General features: G+C 45.4%; 1 protein-coding gene across 2 annotated transcripts; it reads left to right on the top strand.

The window, feature by feature from the left end:
* The first annotated feature begins 2,337 nt into the window (after positions 1 to 2,337).
* On the top strand, positions 2,338 to 21,345 carry pjvk (pejvakin). Of its 2 annotated transcripts, XM_039755024.1 has the most exons (7): positions 2,338 to 2,929; positions 3,941 to 4,136; positions 12,254 to 12,395; positions 14,616 to 14,733; positions 18,320 to 18,362; positions 20,003 to 20,009; positions 20,879 to 21,345. In XM_039755024.1, exons 1-7 carry the CDS (start codon positions 2,719 to 2,721, stop codon positions 21,227 to 21,229), a joined length of 1,068 nt encoding a protein of 355 aa, XP_039610958.1. In that variant the 5' UTR covers positions 2,338 to 2,718; the 3' UTR covers positions 21,230 to 21,345. The 2 variants fall into 2 exon arrangements, with proteins under 2 accessions (XP_039610958.1, XP_039610956.1); XM_039755022.1 differs by lacking the exon at positions 20,003 to 20,009 and having other exon boundaries at positions 18,320 to 18,463; positions 20,928 to 21,345.
* Positions 21,346 to 21,626: the final 281 nt, after the last annotated feature.

The following is a 21,626-nucleotide window of genomic DNA, read 5'->3' as shown; positions in this document are numbered from 1 at the left end:
CTACTACCACCACCACCACTACACCAATAATAATAATAACAATAATAATACCACCACCAAATAATAACAAATACTAATACTACTACCACCACCACTACTACTAACAATAACAACAACAATAAAAAAACCACACCACTACCACCACCACCACTAATAATAATAATAATAATAATAACAATAATATAAAACCAATACTACTACCACTACTACTACTACCAATAACCACTAATACCACCTACCACTACTACTAATAATACTAATACTAATACTACTACTACCAACAATATCAATAATAATAATACCACTAATACTACAACTACTACTACTAATAATAATAATAATACCACTAATACTACTACTACTACTAATAATAATAATAATAATAATACTAATAATAATAAAACTAATACTACTACTACTACTAATAATAATAATAATACTAATAATTAATACTAATAATAATAATAATACTACTACTACTACTTCTAATACTAATAATAATAATAATAATAATAATAGATAGATAGATAGATAGATAGATAGATAGATAGATAGATAGATAGATACTTTATTAATCCCAAGGGGAAATTCACATACTACTACTACTACTACTAATAATAATAATAATACTGGGACCAAACATCCTCCGAGAGCAACTTCTCCCAACCATCCAAGAATAGTTTGGTGACCAACAGGATGGGGCACCGGGCCATAAGGTAAAAGTGACAACTAAGTGGCTCAAGGAAAAAAACATCAAAATTTTGGGGTCCATGGCCAGGAAACTCCCCAGACCTTTAATCCCATTGAGAACTTTTAGTCAATTCTGAAGAGGAATAAAAACACCAATTCTGACAAACTCCAAGCTTTGGTTCTGCAAGAATGGGCTGCCATCAGTCAGGATTTGGGCCAGAAGTTGATTGCCAGACAGCCAGGGTGAATTGTAGAGGTCTTGAAAAAGAAAGGAGGGACAACACTGCAAATATTGACTCTTTGAATAAACTTTATGTCATTGTCAATAGTCAAGCAAAATGAGACCTTTTATTGGCTAACTAAAAAGATTGCAATAGATAGATAGATAGATAGATAGATAGATAGATAGATAGATAGATAGATAGATAGATAGATAGATAGATAGATAGATAGATACTTTATTAATCCCAAGGGGAAATTCCCATACTCCAGCAGCAGCATACTGATAAAAAGCAATACTAAATTAAAGAGTGATAACAATGCATGTAAAAACAGACAATAACTTTGTATAATGTTAACGTTTACCTCCCCAGATGGAATTGAAAAGTCACATAGTGTGGGGTCTCCTCAGTCTGTCAGTGGAGCAGGACAGTGACAGCAGTTTGTCGCTGAAGCTGCTCCTCTGTCTGGAGATGATCCCGTTCAGTGGATTCTCCATGATTGACAGGAGTCTGCTCAGCGCCCGTCGCTCTGCCACGGATGTCAAACTGTCCAGCTCTGTGCCTACAATAGAGCCTGCCTTCCTCACCAGTTTGTCCCTCTTCTTTATGCTGCCTCCCCAGCACACCACCACGTAGAAGAGGGCGCTCGCCACAACCGTCTGGTAGAACATCTGCAGCATCTTATTGCAGATGTTGAAGGACACCAGCCTTCTAATGAAGTATAGTCGGCTCTGTCCTCTCTTACACAGAGCATCAGTATTGGCAGTCCAGTCCAGTTTATCATCCAGCTGCACTCCCAGGTATTTATAGGTCTGCACCCTCTGCACAGTCACCTCTGATGATCACGGGGTCCATGAGGGGCCTGGTCCTCCTAAGATCCACTACCTGTTCCTTGGTTTTGCTGGTGTTCAGGTGTAGGTGGTTTGAGTCGCACCATTTAACAAAGTCCTTGATTAGGTTCCTGTACTCCTCCTCCTGCCCACTCCTGATGCAGCCCACCATAGCAGTGTCGTCAGTGAACTTTTGCACGTGGCAGGACTCCGTGTTGTGTTGGAAGTCTGAAGTATGTTGGCTGAACAGGACTGGAGAAAGTCCAGTCCCCTGCGACACTCCTTTTGCTTGACTTTTCACTACATTCATATGTAGTACTACAGTCTTCTTCTTCTTCTTTCGGCTGCTCCAGTTAGGGGTTGCCACAGAAGATCATCTGTCCAGTCATTGTCAATAAAAGCCTTTGAAACTTCTGAAATGCTTGTAAGTCTACTTCAGTGTACCATGGAAACATTGAACAAAATGATCTAAAAACACTGAAGCAGCAGACTTTGTGAAAAGCAACACTTGGGTCTTTCTCCAGATTTTGGGCCACAACAGTAAACAGCACAGGCGCGTGTCCGCGTGTCTGTGTGCGCGTCACTGAGGGGTCAAGTGTGTGCGCGCGCGTGTGCCACACCTGTGTGGGATCAGTGAGCTCCACTCTTGACATAACAGCGTGTCTGTGTGGCGTACATGTCGGTGTGCACCCGGTCTTCTCCTAGTGTGTGTTCGAGTCCGTGGGCGCGCACGCTCGTGTATTTTTCCACTCTTCCACGGCGGCCTCGTCAATTATGTACGACCCTCTCGATTCATTAACAGCTCATTTTGCGCGGCTCCTTTATAATTTATGGCCGTGTAATCGCAGCCGCGGCGACTCGTGTGGTCAGCCAAGTGAAGCCGTCGACGCAGGGGCCACTCGGCGGGCACGCAACTTTCAGACCTCTCGCTCTCCCTGCCTCGAGCCAATGAGCCTTTCTGCCGGGGTGCAGTCGGCATGTTTGCGGCAGCGACTAAGAACTTTGTGAAGCAGGTGGGGGATACGGGGCGGCTGATCCCCGTGCCGAGTCTGAGCGAGGCCGACCGCTACCAGCCGCTGAGCCTGGTGATCAAGAGGAAGCGGTGCAGGCTATGGAAGAAGATGAAATACTCCTCGACGCCGTTCAGCCTGAAGGACATACTGGTGGGGGAGAAAGACATATCAGCAGGTATAGGTCTTCGTTTTATATAGCGCCTTTCAACGGAGCGAACGACGAGAGTGATGTTGAGATGGGAACTCGCGTATTTACTCGGGCTGGAGGGCACTGCCAATCCACAGTGTCAACTGACTGGTAGCGCCCGTGCCCAGCACCAGGCAGAGGAGGGCAGGTGGCATCTTTTGTGTTCATTTCAACTTGGAACCTCCAGGCGGCACCATTATTATCATTATTAGATTAGGTTTCACTTGCACCTTACGAAGTCAGGGAAGTTTTCATCTGCTAACGGGCTGGCTGGTGAGCTGACGGAGTATCACAAAGGCAGTCGGACCCGCGCCTTTAACGTTTTAAACGAGAACAGTCAAGTTTTTCTATACCTTAATAGTTCAATTCTATGTGATGTGCATTTTTTAAAGAACCGTGGAACGATACAACCATTTACATATACACAGGGAAAGAAACGCTTACCGGTTAAGTCACTTGCCCTTTAAACTCTAAATCCCAAGAATCATTGCGGCAGTTATGCAACCGTCCATACCCAGCATAGAACACGCCGTCGCGTTGATTCTTGGGACTTTGAGTTCTTCTATCAAGAGCGTTACTAGACCAGTGACGTCACCGATCCGCCTTTTTTCCTTGACGATTTTTGCGAACGCGGCTGCTTCATTTTGTTTCAAGTACGTTAGAAAAAGTGAGTTTTCCTCCATAAATCCAGTTCTTAACAAACATACCACTCTGCCTGGCATTGACGGTAATCCATGGTTGTAGGAACAAACTACAATTTATGGAATATTTTGAAGTGCTCTAATTTGTTTTCCTCTTCGTGATGTCTTTCCTTTATTTTAGTTCATGAAAACAGTTTTAGACATGCCAGCTGTTCTTCTTGTCAACATCGGAGGGCTCTTTCTACCCAGTTCCTGCCACCCTTTACCATATGAAAACATTCAGATGACAAGATGGTCTCAAGGTTGTGGACCATCCATGTTCATAGATCTCACTCAGAGTTTCCTTTCTTCTCGACAGGTGTTTCTTCTTACCAGCTGCTCAACTATGAGGACAAGTCGGATGTCGCCTTGAATGGCAGGCTGGGAAACGACCTCATCAACGACGTTGGCTTCAACATCACCGGCTCCGACTCTGTGGCTGTCAAAGCCTCCTTTGGAATTGTGACGAAGCATGAGGTGGAGGTGCCCACCCTGCTGAGGGAGCTGAGCACACGGTAAGGGGTTAATATTAAGAGAAAGGCTCACAAGACCCCCTACCATCCAAGAGCTTCTCTGTTTTTACACAAAGTGTAACCGTCTGCTGGCACACACCGGGGCAGGCCACTCACAGCCGTCCCACCCGCCATTCTCCTAATGCTCTCTAGCCTGAAGGTCACTGGTGTGTGGCTGAGGAGTGCCATTAAGCTGGCAAATTCTTGTGCTTTGTAAAGTTGTGGGTTGGGTCGCGGGCACGTCTGTGATGGGTCACCACATTGTTGTGCTGTAATAATACCGTATTTACTCGTGTACCATGCGCCCTCGTGTAAGACGCACACCCTAATTTTTACAAAGAAAATCACGAAAATCGTTTTGCCCCATGTATGACACGCATTGTGATTGTATAGGAAGCGTTTAGAGAGAGAGCACGAGCAAGAGAGCCCAAGCAGAAGAAGTAAACATTACAGAATTACATTTCCTCGTGTATGACGCGCACCTGATTTTCTAATGTTAATTTTCGGGAAAAAATGTGTCCGTGGTACACGCATAAATACGGTAGTCCCCCAGGTGCCATCACTGGTGGTGTGTCCAAGTGGGTCACTTGATGTATGTCAGAAAAATGTCAGGTTCATCCAAACTACATCAATTAATCACTTTTTGACTGCTTTACTCCTTATGCTGTGCTGGGAGTCAAGTGACCAAGTTAGGTGTTCACTCATACTGCCCTTTCAAAAATCATCACCTCATCACGCCACTCCCGTTTATAAAGGAGGGTTGATGTCTCTCATCTTAAATCTTGCAGTAATCCTGCTCTTGTCTATGTGCAGTTTTGCTACCATTATGGTAACTGTCCTCTTCTTGGGTCCCACTGTGAAAAAAGTTTAAGAAATCCTAAAGTTGTACTGAGATGCCAAGTCTCTAGGCTCATGACATCACAGACCGGGTCCTCCATGATCTATCCACCCATCCATTCATCCATCCATTTTCCAAATCTGCTCATTTACATGTCAGGTTTCATCCAGCGTTCCTTCTCTGGCTCATGTTTAACTTTCTTTGTTCATTTTTCAGTATTCTTTATTGGTTTCCATCATTTCTGTGAGTTTTGTTCTTTTCATTTATCATTTAGTTTCTCGGTGTGTCATTGCGTTCTGCTCTGCTCCTTGTACTTTGTGGGTGGATTCCCCAAGAGGCGTGGCCATCATGACCTCACAGCTAAGGCACCGCCCCCAGCTTTTTAAGGCTGGCTGGCAAAGCAACTTCCTCAGTTGTTCATTGTATGCCCTTTGAAGGAGTTGTAAGAGTTTTTAATGCTGAGGATTGCCTTTGTGTTGCTATGATGCATTTGTGAATTTTGCTTCTGTCTTTGGTTTTTCATTTCTGTAAAAACAATTTTTAATAATTTTATTACATTTCCATAGTGCTTTTCTTGCTACTCAAAGCACTTCACATAGACGGTGGGGAGCCACTTCATCCATCTGGGTGATCGGATGGCAGCCATTCTTGCACCAGTAAGCTCCCCACATGTTAAAAATTTAGTGGTGAGGGAGACGGGGATGATTATGGGGGCAGAATGGGCAAGGTAAGGATGGGCAATTTAGCCAGGAGATTGGGAAACACAGTAACCCATTTCAGAGGATGCCCGGGGATCTTTAATGATTACAGAGAGTCACAGAGAGTCCAGCACAACGTCCCTGTCATTGCAAATGGGACATTAAGGTCCACATTCAGACCACAGGGTCCGCGCCCACTGCTGGCCTCACCAACACCACTTCCAGCAGCAGCAAAAGCCTTTTCTAGATGGTCTCCCATTTAAATGGGCCAGAAACAAGTTTAGCTTCAAGTGGATGTGCAGGTGCTGTTTGTGTTGGGATTTAGTTGCTGTGCCCTTTAGGCAAATCCTTTCTGCTTTTTTGAATGTTTTATTATTCTTATTTTAGATTATTTTGTAATCATATACAGTGGTGTGAAAAATTATTTGCCCCCTTCCTGATTTCTTATTCTTTTGCATGTTTGTCACACAAAATGTTTCTGATCATCAAACACATTTAACCATTAGTCAAATATAACACAAGTAAACACAAAATGCAGTTTTTAAATGATGGTTTTTATTATTTAGGGAGAAAAAAAAATCCAAACCTACATGGCCCTGTGTGAAAAAGTAATTGCCCCCTTGTTAAAAATCACCTAACTGTGGTGTATCACACCTGAGTTCAATTTCCTGATTACTGCCACATCTGTTTCAATCAAGAAATCACTTCAATAGGAGCTGCCTGACACAGAGAAGTAGACCAAAAGCACCTCAAAAGCTAGACATCATGCCAAGATCCAAAGAAATTCAGGAACAAATGAGAACAGAAGTAATTGAGATCTATCAGTCTGGTAAAGGTTATAAAGCCATTTCTAAAGCTTTGGGACTCCAGTGAACCACAGTGAGAGCCATTATCCACAAATGGCAAAAACATGGAACAGTGGTGAACCTTCCCAGGAGTGGCCGGCCAACCAAAATTACCCCAAGAGCGCAGAGACGACTCATCCGAGAGGTCACAAAAGACCCCAGGACAACGTCTAAAGAACTGCAGGCCTCACTTGCCTCAATTAAGGTCAGTGTTCACGACTCCACCATAAGACAGAGACTGGGCAAAAACGGCCTGCATGGCAGATTTCCAAGACGCAAACCACTGTTAAGCAAAAGAACATTAGGGCTCGTCTCAATTTTGCTAAGAAACATCTCAATGATTGCCAAGACTTTTGGGAAAATACCTTGTGGACTGATGAGACAAAAGTTGAACTTTTGGAAGGCAAATGTCCGTTACATCTGGCGTAAAAGGAACACAGCATTTCAGAAAAGAACATCATACCAACAGTAAAATATGGTGGTGGTAGTGTGATGGTCTGGGGTTGTTTTGCTGCTTCAGGACCTGGAAGGCTTGCTGTGATAGATGGAACCATGAATTCTACTGTCTACCAAAACATCCTGAAGGAGAATGTCCGGCCATCTGTTCGTCAACTCAAGCTGAAGCGATCTTGGGTGCTGCAACAGGACAATGACCCAAAACACACCAGCAAATCCACCTCTGAATGGCTGAAGAAAAACAAAATGAAGACTTTGGAGTGGCCTAGTCAAAGTCCTGACCTGAATCCAATTGAGATGCTATGGCATGACGCTTCATGCTAGAAAAGCCTCAAATAAAGCTGAATTACAACAATTCTGCAAAGATGAGTGGGCCAAAATTCCTCCAGAGCGCTGTAAAAGACTCATTGCAAGTTATCACAAACGCTTGATTGCAGTTATTGCTGCTAAGGGTGGCCCAACCAGTTATTAGGTTCAGGGGGCAATTACTTTTTCACACAGGGCCATGTAGGTTTGGATTTTTTTTTCTCCCTAAATAATAAAAACCATCATTTAAAAACTGCATTTTGTGTTTACTTGTGTTATATTTGACTAATGGTTAAATGTGTTTGATGATCAGAAACATTTTGTGTGACAAACATGCAAAAGAATAAGAAATCAGGATGGGGGCAAATAGTTTTTCACACCACTGTATTCTCCTTTAACAAAGATACTTGCTCCTTACAAGTCATGGATTTACGGTTATCCCCTCTCATGTTGGGCATTTTTGATTCATTTTAGGACAATTCTGTATATTTTGAACTTTGAACGCCTCTTCTCCATCTCTGGGGTCTGCCTGTGGAGTTGGCAGGTCAGACTGCCTTTGGTGAAACCTTTTCTGGGAAGGCTATGAAGGAGTCCGGCCTCTTTACGGTCATTTTTCAAGGCTTCAGCACCTTTTCCACATATTCCTGACCCTCTCCAGGCTGGGCAGCACCACACATAAAACAGAAACCAACGGGATGCCATTCTGTTACAGGGCACACTGACGCCGACACCCATATTCAGTCAGGCCGGTCCAGCGTCTCCAGTTAACTATCCTGAACCTGCAGTGAGGCACCAGACCCCCTGTAGTGAGATACCAGACCCCCTGTAGTGCAACACCATTAATCTTAACTGTTGTGAGGTCCCAACATTGTGAAAAATTCAATGACATTCTGGTCGTCTGTGTCTCTGCCATTTTGCCTGCTAATAACCTGAATATTGATATCTGCCTCAGTTTCTATGTTACTGTAATTTATCATTAAAGGAAGACCGAAGCATCCCAGCAGTGCCAGCTGAACCCCTTTTGAAGCCTTAGACGAGTGGAGGGTTTGGGGGTGGACGATGCTACTCTGTGTCCATAGCGAATACTTAGTATTGGACTCTAATGACCATCAGTTATGTAAAAGGCGCCATTATGTGTTCACACCGCAGAATTTACAGACCGCCTGCCCCTTAGCTTTCATAAACGGTGTCCCTCAGGTGACAGAGTGCAAACAATATTACAAGACTCTGACATCTGGGGGGACCAGCGAGTCTGTCCCTTCACGTACTTAACTGGCACCCCTCCGTGTACATTACACAGTCTATATGGAGTGCATACCCCTTAACTTTTATTAATGGCACCCCTAATGGATTTACCGGCTCAGGCTGTAATCACCATTTTGGAGTTTTTTTGGTACAGGCATCCCATGCCGCCCTGGGTAGCTGCCCAAGTCGCCCATACCTAAATCTGCCACTGTGTCCCTGCACATTTGATTAAACTGATCAGGTTGTTTTATGATAACCAAGAGAGAACAGCAAGAGCACAGCACAGGGACACCAAATGGTTCAGTGTCAGGACAGGGGTCCGGCAGGGCTGCATTCTCTCTCCACCCTACTACTAGCAACATGTATGCTAAAACAACTATGAGAAAACTGGACTGCAATTCAACAAAAGAACTGACATAAAAACCAGCAGCCATAACATCAAGAAACAGGGGTACTCAGATGACGCCACTTGGCTCACAGAAAATGAGAAAGACCCTGAAGTGCTGATCAAGCAAATTAGAAATGGGGACATCGGGCCTGCATTGGGAAACATCAAAAAGAGCAAAATCATGACAATGGCAGATGGGGTAGTAAAAATAAAGTTTGACGATGAAGAACTGAATGCATTCAACAAATTTATTTTCCTGGGATCCAAAATTGACCGATGTGGCAAACCAGACCCCAAGGTCTCGGGTTGAAGTGCCATGAAGAGCACCGACAAGATTTGGAAAGGCAAAGATGTCGGCCTTACAGCTAAATGCAAACTTGTCCACGGTATCGCCTTCCACATTCTTACACAGGGCTGTGAAAGTTGGACTTTGGAAAATGGTGGAGTACTCGGGTGTTGTAGCGTGTTAGCCATTATGAATGTAGAGAAGAGCCAAGCAAAATGACACCTTTAATTGGCTAACTAAAAAGATTACAACATGCAAGCTTTCGAGGCAACTCAGGCCCCTTCTTCAGGCAAGATAAAATGGTGGATAGAAGAAAGATCAAGGCATTTGAATTATGGTGCTGGAGAAAGCAGCTTCACATACCATGGGCAGCGAAAGTTACCAACCAAGAAGGTCTGAGCCGCATCATTGGGACGATCAGAAGTTGAAGTATGTGATGGTGGTGATGCATTGGTAGATAAGATGGAAACCTGCTACCACCATCACCATCCGAGCTTGCAGATTCAAAAAGAATTCTTTTCATACTGTATGTGTTACTGCTCTTCTACAGTTTAGGGCTTTTGATTATTTCCAAGAATTTTTGAAAAGATGCTTGATTATCATGTTGGGTTTTAACACACAGTGTTTTGCTCTTCTGCTTTTGATCCCCTGCCTACCCACAGTGATAGTCCGCCTGGCCAGCCATAGAACATTGGTACAATCTGGACGAGAACAGGTCATTCAGCCCCACAAAGCTCGCCAGTCTCATCCACTTAATTATTCCAAAAAAACATCAAGTCGAGTTTTTGAAGGTCCCTAAAGTCCTCCTGTTTACCACACTACTTGGTCACTTATTCCAATTGTCTGTGGTTCTCTGTGTAAACTTCCTAATGTTTGTATGTAATTTCTCAATCACAAGTTTCCAGCTGTGTCCCCGTGTTTTTGATGAACTCATTTTGAAATCACCGTCTTGATCCACTGGACTAATTCCCTTCATCATTTTAAACACTTCAGTCAGGTCTCCTCTTAATCTTCTTTTGCTTAAACTGTAAAGGCTCAGCTCTTTTAATCTTTCCTCATAACTCATCCCCTGTAGACCTGAATCAGCCTAGTCGCTCTTCTCTGGACCTTCTCTTGTGCTGTTGTGTCCTTTTTGTAGCCTGGAGACCCAAACTGCACCCAGGACTCCAGATGAGGCCTCACCAGTGTGTTATAAAGACTTGAGCAGACCCTCCTGTGACTTGTACTCCACACATCAAGGCGCTATATAACCTGACACTTTGTGAGCCTTCTTAATGGCTGCTGAACACTGTCGGAAGCCGATATCTTAGAGTCCACTGCGACTCCTAAATCCTTCTCATAAGGTGGACTCTCGATTTTCCGACCGCCCATTGTGTATTCAAAGCTCACATTTTTACTTCCTGCATGAAAGTCTTTACATTTATTGACATTAAATTTCATCGGCCACAAATCTGCCCAAGCCTGTCTGCTAACCAAGTCCTTCTGTGATGATATAACGAATTCCAAATTATCTGCCAATCCACCTATTTGGCATAATTACACCTGGTGCCATGGATCGTGGACTATCTTACAGACAGACCTCAGTATGTGCGTCTCGGGAACTGCAGGTCTGACATTGTTGTCAGCAGCACAGCGGACTGGACTTTCTCTGGTCCTGTTCAGCCAACATAAATCAGACTTCCAATACAACTAGGAGTCCTGCCACGTGCAAAAGTTCACTGACGACACTGCTATGGTGGGCTGCATCAGGAGTGGGCAGGAGGAGGAGTACAGGAAGCTAATCAAGGACTTTGTTAAATGGTGCGACTCAAACCACTTACACCTGAACACCAGCAAGACCAAGGAACTGGTAGTGGATCTTAGGAGGCCCTGGCCCCTCATGGACCCCGTGATCATCAGAGGTGACTGTGCAGAGGGTGCAGACCTATAAATACCTGGGAGTGCAGCTGGATGATAAATTGGACTGGACCGTCAATACTGATGCTCTGTGTAAGAGAGGATAGAAACAACTATACTTCCTCAGAAGGCTGGCGTCCTTCAACATCTGCAATAAGCTGCTGCAGATGTTCTACCAGACGGTTGTGGTGAGTGCCTTCTTCTACGTGGTGGTGTGCTGGAGAGGCAGCATAAAGAATAGGGATGCCTCACACCTGGGCAAACTTGTTAGGAAGGCAGGCTCTATTGTAGGCACGGAGCTGGACAGTTTGACATCCGTGGCAGAGCGACGGGCACTGAGCAGACTCCTGTCAATCATGGAGAATCCACTGAACAGGATCATCTCCAGACAGAGGAGCAGCTTCAGAGACAGACTGCTGTCACCATCCTGCTCCACTGACAGACTGAGGAGACCCCACACTATGTGACTCTTCATTTCCACCGGGGGGGTAAACGTTAACATTATACAAAGTTATTGTCTGTTTTTACCTGCATTTGTATTACTCTTTAATGAAATATTGTTTTTTATCAGCATGCTGCTGCTGGAGTATGTGAATTTCCCCTTGGGATTAATAAAGTATCTATCTATCTATCTATCTATCTATCTATCTATCTATCTATCTATCTATCTATCTATCTATCTATCTATCTATCTATCTATCTATCTATCTAATCTGCAAACTGAACCAACTTGCTACTTACAATATATTCTATTCCTATCCAAGTCATTTCTATTTATTAAAAATAGCAGCAGCCCCCTCACTGCCCCCTGCTGATCACTTCTTTTAACATCACCCAGTTCTGAGGAGGTTCCTCGCACCGTCACCCTCTGCTTCCTGTGTCTGAGCCAATTCTGTGCCCATCTACAAACCTCACGCTACCATTAGCAGGTCAGCACTCAACAAAATAATCAGGCCGACTGCTCAGGCCTTACTGTCACAAATATTGAGTATTATTATTATTATTGGGAAAGGCGCTATATAAATAAAAATGTATTATTATTGTTATTTATCTTTTTTTTTTTACACATTTCTAATGGTTCTTATCATGTCTGCTGACCCTGCTGTGCTGCTGCTGCTTTACCTTTTCTGTTTTATTTTTTTATTTTTCTATTTGTGTTCAGGAAAGCGGACCTCGAGCACTGCCTGATCCGACAGCTAAAGAGCAGCGGCCGTGCTGTGCTGTGTGTCGTCATGGAGAGCATCCGCACAACCCGCCAGTGCTCCCTGACTGTCCATGCTGGCATGCGAGGGAAAACCATGAGGGTAGGTTTGAGTTCACCCCTCAGGCTCCTTTTCCGGCTCGTGAAGGTTTTCAGGTGGCGTCCTCCTCATTTTCCATATTGACTCCCAATGTTTTTGGTAAAGCCTCTGAAGACTTTAGTGTGCAGAATGTCTGAAGAGTGTCGGGTGCAACTGGCACACAAAAAGGCGTCCTTCCTCTCCAAACCTGCTCGTGTCAACTGCTCGGAATTCAACCGTTCGTTCGTGGTGTCCATGTGTGTTTGTTTTCGCTGTGTTTTAATGAGTCTGCATCATTATGTGTGCTAATTCTGTATTTAGTGATTTGTACTTTTTATAATTGCAGTTTGTCTGACAGCTTGTCACAGTGATCTGCGCCTGCACTCAATACAGTAAACAGTACAAAAATAAACTGAATTGAATTCAACTGAAAGCACCCAGCTTCTTGATGCAGGCCAGGGACCTGAGATTGAGTGTTTGGGCGCCATAGGAGACTCTGAAGTCAGGTCAGGTCAGATTGGGTAGTTTGCGCTGGTAGAGTGCGTTGCTGCCCCCACTACATGTTGAAACAGCCCAGGATCCCCCCAGGCAGACACGCGGTCCACTCCTACCCTCTGGAAATGACCCTCTATCTGCCACAGCCAGGTGTTACGTGGGTGTCCCCTTGGCCTGGTCCAGCCACTCCGGTACCCAACAATGAGGACCCTGCTAGCCGGATCACCCTCGGGTAATGGCGCCACATGGCCGTAGAGCCATAACTGATGCTCCCTCACAATGCAGGTCATGTGCCTTGTCACAAGAACGAGACATGGACAGGTAAAGGTTTAGGGCAGCCACCCGTATAATGTGGTATCCTGGCTGCAAAAGTCGTTTTAACAAATAATCAGCACTGAAGTGCATTCAACCGAGTCCAGAACAAGACTGAGGAAACAAAGGAAAAGGGGCAGGTTTAAAAGGGGGAGACAGGAAGTGAGGTCATATGGATCCGGCACGTGGTCTTCCACCATTGGTTCATAGCCGGACGTGACATCAGAGGGACTGGAGCTGGTGTGGCCGACTTCCATTGGCTCAGTCCCGGAAGTGATGTCAGGAGAGCCGGGTGAAATCCCCCGGGGATGGTCTACAGGCAAGGGAGAAAAAGAGTCAGTGCACTCTGCCACACCCCGGCATGCCTCTGAACTGCCTTCACTCAAGCCCTTTAGCTGCCTCCCATGCACACGTGTGTGACAGCCTCATTTGGGACTTTGTGAGCAACACAAAGTCAAACCAGTGGGACCCAAGGATTCTCCGAAGAGACACACATGAAGGAGTCCAGTCTTCATCTCGGGTCACTGGATAGCGTCCATGTTTCACAAACAGGAAGCACCAGGACTCTAAAGACTTGGACCTTTACCCTTTTACAGAGATATCAGGAGTGCCACACACCCCTTTCCAGTGACCTCATGACCCCCCGTGCTCTCCCAATCCATCTACTGACTTCATAGGAAGAGTCACCAGAGTCACATGAATGTCAGTGTCGAGGTAAGTAAACCTCTCGACGAGGTCAACACTCTCTCCGCAGACAGACACACTGCTGATGGCCGTGCCCAAGAGGTTATTAAAGGCATGGCTCTTTGTTTTTATCAGGACCCTCACAAGCCCGGACACTCAGACTCCTCACTCAGTCTCTCGAGACCCCCGATCAGAGCCTCCATTGACTCTGCAAAGATCACAGCATCATCGGTGAAGATCCGTGAATCTTTCTTGACCAACAGATGCCCCACAGCTACCACAGTGTGTGGTCCTAATCTCATGTGGGCTTGGATTCCACATCAGGTCTTTGAAGGCCAATGGTTCAGGCACTAGGAAATGTAGAAACGGGCAAACAAACTTTCCATCCACTGAAACTGACGAGTGATTTCAGTGCCGGTAAAAACAGGCCGGTGTGCCCCCAGTGTCATAGACAAGTGTCCCCTGGGGTGGCCTGACCTTTAAAGAGGTTCTGCCACTTCAGCCATTCCTTGTGTCTCACTCTCCATGATCCCAAGTCAGCCTAGTTGCTCTTCTCTGGACTTTCTCTGGCCCCGCCATGTCATTTGTGTATTAACTGATTCCAAAGCTGAATGTGCTACTCCAGGTTAGGCTTTGTGGTGGGCCTTAAAATGCCAAGTGCTCCTGCACGTCTACATGGCCTGCACCATCACAGATATTTGCTTTCTTCTCTTCCTCTATCCTGTTGCATTTCACCTTCTTGTGTCTCTTCAGTTTCAGATTGACGACGGGCGAAGCCATAAAGGTCGTGACAAAGCCATCATCATCCCCGCCCACACCACCATCGCCTTCAGTGTCTTTGAGGTTTTTGTGCGACTGGATGGACGCTTTGGTAGGTAGCACTCGGTCCTGGGGTGGGTTTTAACCTTTGGTCCTTTCCTTTCATCGTCTCCTCTTTGACTTTTTGGCCACCTGCCTCACTGTAACCCGTGACTATTTCTTCAAAACAGTTCACAGTAAAATAGCGATCCATTCTTATTGTCATTCTGGGTATTTTTTGCAGGCGCCACCATATTCTGGTTCTTTTTCAGAGCAGCAGCCATGTTGGCAATGCCACCCCATTGCTACAGTATGTGATTGCAGGGTGTAGTATTGTTAAAGTCCGTGAACCGTTGTCATGGAAGACTCCAGCACAACATTCCTGCTTAGGATTTTGAAACAAAACAAAAACAGACCTTGCCATTTGTGTTTACTTAGAAAACGGAGATTTGTAAGGACCTTTGGGATTGTTTTTTGACGACGGGTTTTGGGTTTGAAGATTTACAGTTATATGAATAAGTTTGGGAACCCCTCTCAGCCTGCATAATAATTGACTCTCCTTTCAACAATAAAGATATCAGTGGTATGTCTTTCATTTCCTAGGAGCACTGCAGTGTTTTCTGAACAGATTTTTAGTGACGCAGTATTTAGTTGTGTGAAATTAAATCAAATGTGAAAAACTGGGTCCCCATTGTGCTGATTTAAATGGCTGTCACTGCTCAATGCTGATTACTTGGTATGATGAGCTCGTCAAGCCTTGAACTTCATAGACAGGAGTGTCCAGTCATGAGTGGTCAAAGGTATTTAAGGTGGTCAATTACAAGTTGTGCTTCCTTCCCTTTGACTCTCCTCTGAAGAGTGACAGACAGCATGAGATCCTCAAAGCAACTCTCAAAGATCTGAAAACAAAGATTGTTGAGTCTCCTGATTTAGGGGAAGGCTACAAAAAGCCATCTCAGAGGTTTAAACTGTCAGCTTCAACTGTAAGGAATGGAATCAAAAAATGGAAGGCCACAGGCACAGTTGCTGTTAAACCAACACATAAACCCTGGCAGCACGGACCTGAACAGAATCCCCACTGTAGCCCTCAAATTTACACTTCACAGCCTGTCACAAACTGAAACAAGCAGGACAGAAGGTTGGCACTTTTAGTGATGTAATATACAGTAATTCCTCATTCCCACAGATTCGGTTTTCCGTTATTATTAAGGTGTCACCCATTTATTGACACCTGTGGTCTCATTGCACCTTTTCACAGTCATGAGCAGCAGAAAAAAAATGTCGAGAGGCGAATCACACAAAGGCGATATGTGAGCAATTACAGGTCTGTGATGGCTTTGGATGTCTGGGGGCTCCACGCGCGCCATACTGAACAGATCAATGTGTGTTTACTTGGCGCCAAGAGGAGTTGGTAAGCTGTTGAATCGCATTTGTGATGGCGACCAGTGCTTGCATTTGTTTCCCACAAACGAGAAATTCCCAGTAAGTGCCGGGCAAAAGCTTGCACTAATGAAGTCTCCCCCCCCACCCCTTGTACACACCACCTGTTGCTACTGCCAGTTGGATTGTATGGTGAGGTCCAGGGATTGGCTCTGGACCAGTAGCTCACGGCTGCTAACAGAGAAACTAATAGACACTTGAACTTGACTATTGTAATAAGGCGCTATATATGCGCCCAACATGACACAGACTGACAACGGAGGCACGTTAAAATAAACCAAAAGAATTTATTTTCCTTCTTCAGCTGGGGGCCCACGTTTTCCCCTTGTCCCTTAGCCACAACACAGTCCCACAACACCATAAGTCAAAAGCACAAATAACAACAACAACAACATTTATTTCTATAGCACATTTTCATACAAAAAGTAGCTCAAAGTGTTTTACATAATGAAGAATAGAGAAATAAAAGACACAGTAAGAAAATAAAATAAGTCAACATTAATTAACATAGAATAAGAGTAAGGTCCAATGGCCAGGGTGGACAGAAAAAACAAAAAAAACTCCAGACGGTTGGAGAAAAAAATAAAATCTGCAGGGGGTCCAGACCAAGAGACCACCCAGTCCCCTCCCACTCTTCAAGTCCTCCACTCCTCTTTGGCAGCCTTGTCTCCCTCCTCCCAACACCGACTCCCAGAGTGGAGGCTGGTGGCTCCTTTTATAGCTCACCCAGGAGTGCTTCAGGTGCTTGACCACCTGCTTCTGAGTGCACCTCCGGGTGTGGCTGAACTGCAGTACCTCCTGGGGCATCCCCCACCCCCCCCCACCGTCCAGATTCCGACAGGGCTGTGGAGAACTTCATATCCCATGGAGCCCTGCAGGTATCTGAGGCACCACAGTCACCCAGGGGGGCTGCCACCAAGTGGTCCTGGAGAAGTACTGTGCAGCCCATGCTTGCTCCCCTGGAACATATACAGAAGGGGAGTCCTGGCTGGGAATGGGCCCCGGCCATCTGTCACACTATAAAGCAAGCAAGTTGGGAAGCATGCACTGGTACAGCACATCACCGTACCCACTACACGATGAAACAACTCGAGATCCCGGTTGGCACCCCCAGGCAGACACGCAGTTCAGTCCCACCCTCCAGAAATGACCCTCTATCTGCCGCAGCCAGGTGTTACGTGGGCGACCCCTTGGCCTGGTCCAGCCACTCAGGTCCACAACAATGATGATCTTATGAGCCAGGTCACCCTTGGGGAAACGCGCCACATGGCTTTAGTGTCATAACTGACGCTTCCTCACAATGCAGGTCATGTGCCTCGTTTGGGACTCCATGAGCAACACAAAGTCAAACCAATGGTACCCAAGGATTTTCTGGAGAGACACACATAAAGGAGTCCAGTCTTCATCTCAGGTCACTGGGTAGCGTCCATGTCTCGCAAACCATAGAGCAAGACAGGAAGCACCAGGACTCTAAAGACCTGGACCTTCGTCCTTTTGCAAAGATATCAGGAGCCCCACACACCATCATGACTCCCCCATGCTCTCCCAATCCATCTACTGACTTCATAGAAAGAGTCACCAGAGACATGAATGTCACCGCCGAGGTACTGCAAGTAAACCTCTCGAAAAGACAAGAAGTCACACTATAGAGGAAGCAAAATTCGTAGCAAGGTTTCTATGGTTGAGCCTACAGAAGGATCACTACCAAGAATTGAGGGGTGAGAGTTCAGTGGCAGTGCATCTGCTTGAACCCGTCACTCACCACCAGACCTCCCCCCAAGCTGGCATCCCGCTAGAACCTAACCCCATTTTTCCTATTGGATCAATGCTTCAGTATCTGTGGTTTTCATATCTGCAGAGTTTTTCATGAACATAACTTCTGCAGATAGTGAGAATTGACTGTATGTCATTTAAGATTCCAATTGTGCTTAAAACAGAAGCAAAGTAGTGAGTGTGAAAAACTCTTGAAAAACCAGTACAACCTGGATGGATAGCAGCTCTTCTTACATCCAAAATGACAACTAAGAGATGACAACTGACAGTTGACTCAGAAGTGTGCCCACTAACAGGAGTCCAGAATATTTCTGACAGGACCAAGGGGTTAGAAACTGACCACCTGTTTAGACCATTAAAGAGATGGATACAGTAGGACGGCCAGAGCCATTTGTAACCGACCCTGCTCTCACTTGTCCATTTGTCTCTTTCCTTTTGGTGTGAAGAGCTTTGTGTCACATCCGAGTCGAGTGGGGGCTTTGAAAAGGAGCAAATCCGGGAGCAGCTTGGAGGATTTCTCGGCAGATTTTCTGTTGGCAGGCTGAGGAGATTTTTATCGGGGATCATTTATGGAAACCCCTTCCGAGCAGGTTGGTTTTACTCTCATTTATTTAATGCATGTGGTGATCTTACTTTCATTCAGATTATTGTGGAGAAATGGTGGTAGAGGGAGTGAGGTGCCCCAGATGTCTAAATTATTAGCCCTCAGGGCCAAAAAGAGGTTAGACTTCATAGACGAGACCTCAGGTTCTCACATATGGGTGCCAGCTCTCTTGCTAGATGCCACCAGGCCTCATGGTACAGACCTACTAAACTAAGAAGGGGCATCCCTAGATGTCCACGTCCAGAGTGAGACAAATGGCTTCAGGGTGATGCTATACAGTATATCAAGCCTCATGGTATCCAGCTACAATGCTGCATAAGAGGTGATAGGCCTCATTCTAGATGGTCTCATGGTTGACAGGAGATACCAGAACTCATTGTTAATGTCTTCTGGGTAACAGCAAGTATTAGACCTCATTGCAGACAGCTCTAATCAAGAGGTTCTAGACCTCACTGTACATTGTATGTGGCTTCAAGGTGATAGCAAGTAGAAGACCTCATGGTAGATATCTAAAATACTGGACACTGGAACCAGAGCTCCTGAGGCATGGCTTTTGGATGTCATGTTGTAGGCCTCAAGGTAGACATTTGCAATGATAACCATTGGGTGTTTCTACATGTCTTCATGGTAACAGTAAGTATCGGGCCTCATTATAGACATCTATAACACTAACAGCAGGTGACGGACCTCATTCTAAATGAAATGTCACAGGCCTCACAATAGATATCACATTTCTAGACAGGTAACAGATGGTTTCTGGTTAACAGCATTAGGTTTTGTAGCAGACATCTACGACTCTAGACAGAAGGTGCCAGACCTCGTTCTACAAGGCATTAGAGTGACAACAAGTCCCATGGTAGACATCTACACTGGACGCCAGAGCTTATTCTGTTTGGCTTCATGCTGACACATTGAGGGGTCTCATGGTAGACATTTTCAATGGTAGATACTAGGGGCCCGACCTCATTCTACATGACTTCAAGTTGTCTGCAAATACTAAGCCTCATGGTAGAAATCAACATTGCTAGACAGTGGATACCAGAGCCCATTCTACAAGGCTTCAGGGTGACATATCATTGGTCTCACAGTAGTCATCTACAGTGTTAGAGGTCCTAGACTTCATTCTGACATGGTAGATTTCAAAAGTGCTAGACAATGGATACCAGAGCTCATGAGGCATGGCTTTTGGGTGACATGTTGCAGGCCTCATGGAAGACATCTGCAATGATAGCTGGAACTGTCAAACCCCATTCTTCATGACTTCATGGAAACAGCAAGACATCTATAGCACTAACGGGAGGTGACAGACCTCATTCTAGAAGACTTCATGGTAAAATATCAAACACCTCATGGTAGACATCTACAGATGTTAGACATGGAGGCACCAGAAATCATTATAGATGGCTCCTGGTAACAGCAAAAATTGGTTATGCAAAATAGACATCTACAATTCATGGATTCCATAGCTCATTCCACATGGCTTCAGGGTATCACATTGGAAGCCTTGTGGCTGACATTTGCAAAGGCAGACAGTAAGAACCAGACTTCATTCTGCATGGCTTCAAGTTGACAGCAAGTTTCAGACCTCACTGCAGACATCTACACCATTAAGCAGGAGGTCACAGGTCTCATTCCAGGTGAAATATCATAGGTCTCCTGGTAGACATTACTAGACAGGAAACATCAGAATGTATTACAGGTGAAACCCTGGTAACAGCAGATATTAGATGTCATGTTTGACATGTACAACTCTAGACAGGAGGTGCCAGCCCTGGCTTTATGGTGACAATACGTAGAAGGCCTCATGGTAGACATCTAAAGAGCCTGACCGAGAGCTCCAGATCTCCTTCTACATGATTTCATGGGTCTCACGGTAGAAGATGTTATGTAGGTGACTCTGATGCCATATGACATGAGCTCAGGCCCAAAGGGAAGGCACCAGCAGGTAGGCATACTGAACTGTGCCAGGGACCTCCTATTATTGGCCCACAGGGTGACAAAGGACCATGGCCACTTGGCCTTGAATATCTTACCAGCATTGTGATTTAATGTATCATCCAGAAATATTGGAGTAGATGTAACTGGAGGTGTTCATGTTTGGAACCAGTGGTTGAGAAGAACCAATCTGATTAGACATAATAAAGGTAGGAAGGTCTGAGCAGAGAGCAGTTCACCAGTCCACTTAAAGCCATTTCATTGACTCCATCCCTGCACCATCCAGCACCGCCATCCTGTGGTGTAATCTGATTCATTATGCGCCCCCAATCTCTTAGAAAATCAGTTGATTTGGGTCACTCATGTCCTTTAAAAGGCGTCTGATTTGTTCTGACTGTGGACGCAGTGGTTTGACACCTTGGACGTGGCGTCAACAGATTCGTGAAGGTCACGTGGAGGCTCTCAGGCCACCAGCCACATGCTCTGCCTCTTTCTCTTTCTGTCTTTCTGTGCAGATGACAGGACATTTGAAGAAGTGGCAAACTCCGACACCTACCTGGATGACCTGGTGGCCGACTACTACGAGAAGGCAACGAGCCTGACGGACATTTCCACCGGCTACCTGCGTGACGGAGCTCACACCCGCATCAACCTGCTCAACCACAACATTCCCAAAGGACCGTGTGCCCTGTGCGGGATGGGGAGCCTTCGGCGGGAGACCGTCTACGGGTGCCTGGAGTGCACCTTCAATGGGCTCAAATACGTCAGGCTGCATGCGGTGCCCTGCTTTGACCTGTGGCATAAACGCCATGCCTGAGTGGCTCGATGACAAGTGTGTGGGTTTGTGTGTGCAATCCTGGGTGACTCCGTAGGTGCGGGTACAGAGACATTCAGAAAAAGACTGGAGAGCGGGCAACACTGTAGAATCAGAAATGTGCGCCTATTTTATTAAAAGATTCAAACTTTTGGTAAAAATCGTATCTGTATTAATAGTCCGAGGTGAAGATGCTGGGCAGAAACAAACACAGTGTGAATAGCTAAAAGACGGGCGAGAGACCACCGTAGAAAAGAGACGTAGGTGGGTCAGAGTGAGAGACGGGGAGAGACAAATGGAGGGAAAGGTTTGAATTGTCAAAAATGAGGCGTCTGGTTGGACACAAACGTGGGGCCCCATCTGTTAAAGACTGGGAAGGGACGACAATGGAAGAAAGATT

The sequence above is a fragment of the Polypterus senegalus genome, chromosome 6, assembly GCF_016835505.1.
Source record: "Polypterus senegalus isolate Bchr_013 chromosome 6, ASM1683550v1, whole genome shotgun sequence".
Taxonomy (NCBI): domain Eukaryota; kingdom Metazoa; phylum Chordata; class Cladistia; order Polypteriformes; family Polypteridae; genus Polypterus; species Polypterus senegalus.
Note: the sequence above shows the minus strand (reverse complement) of the source record. Positions and strands in the feature narration are given on the sequence as shown.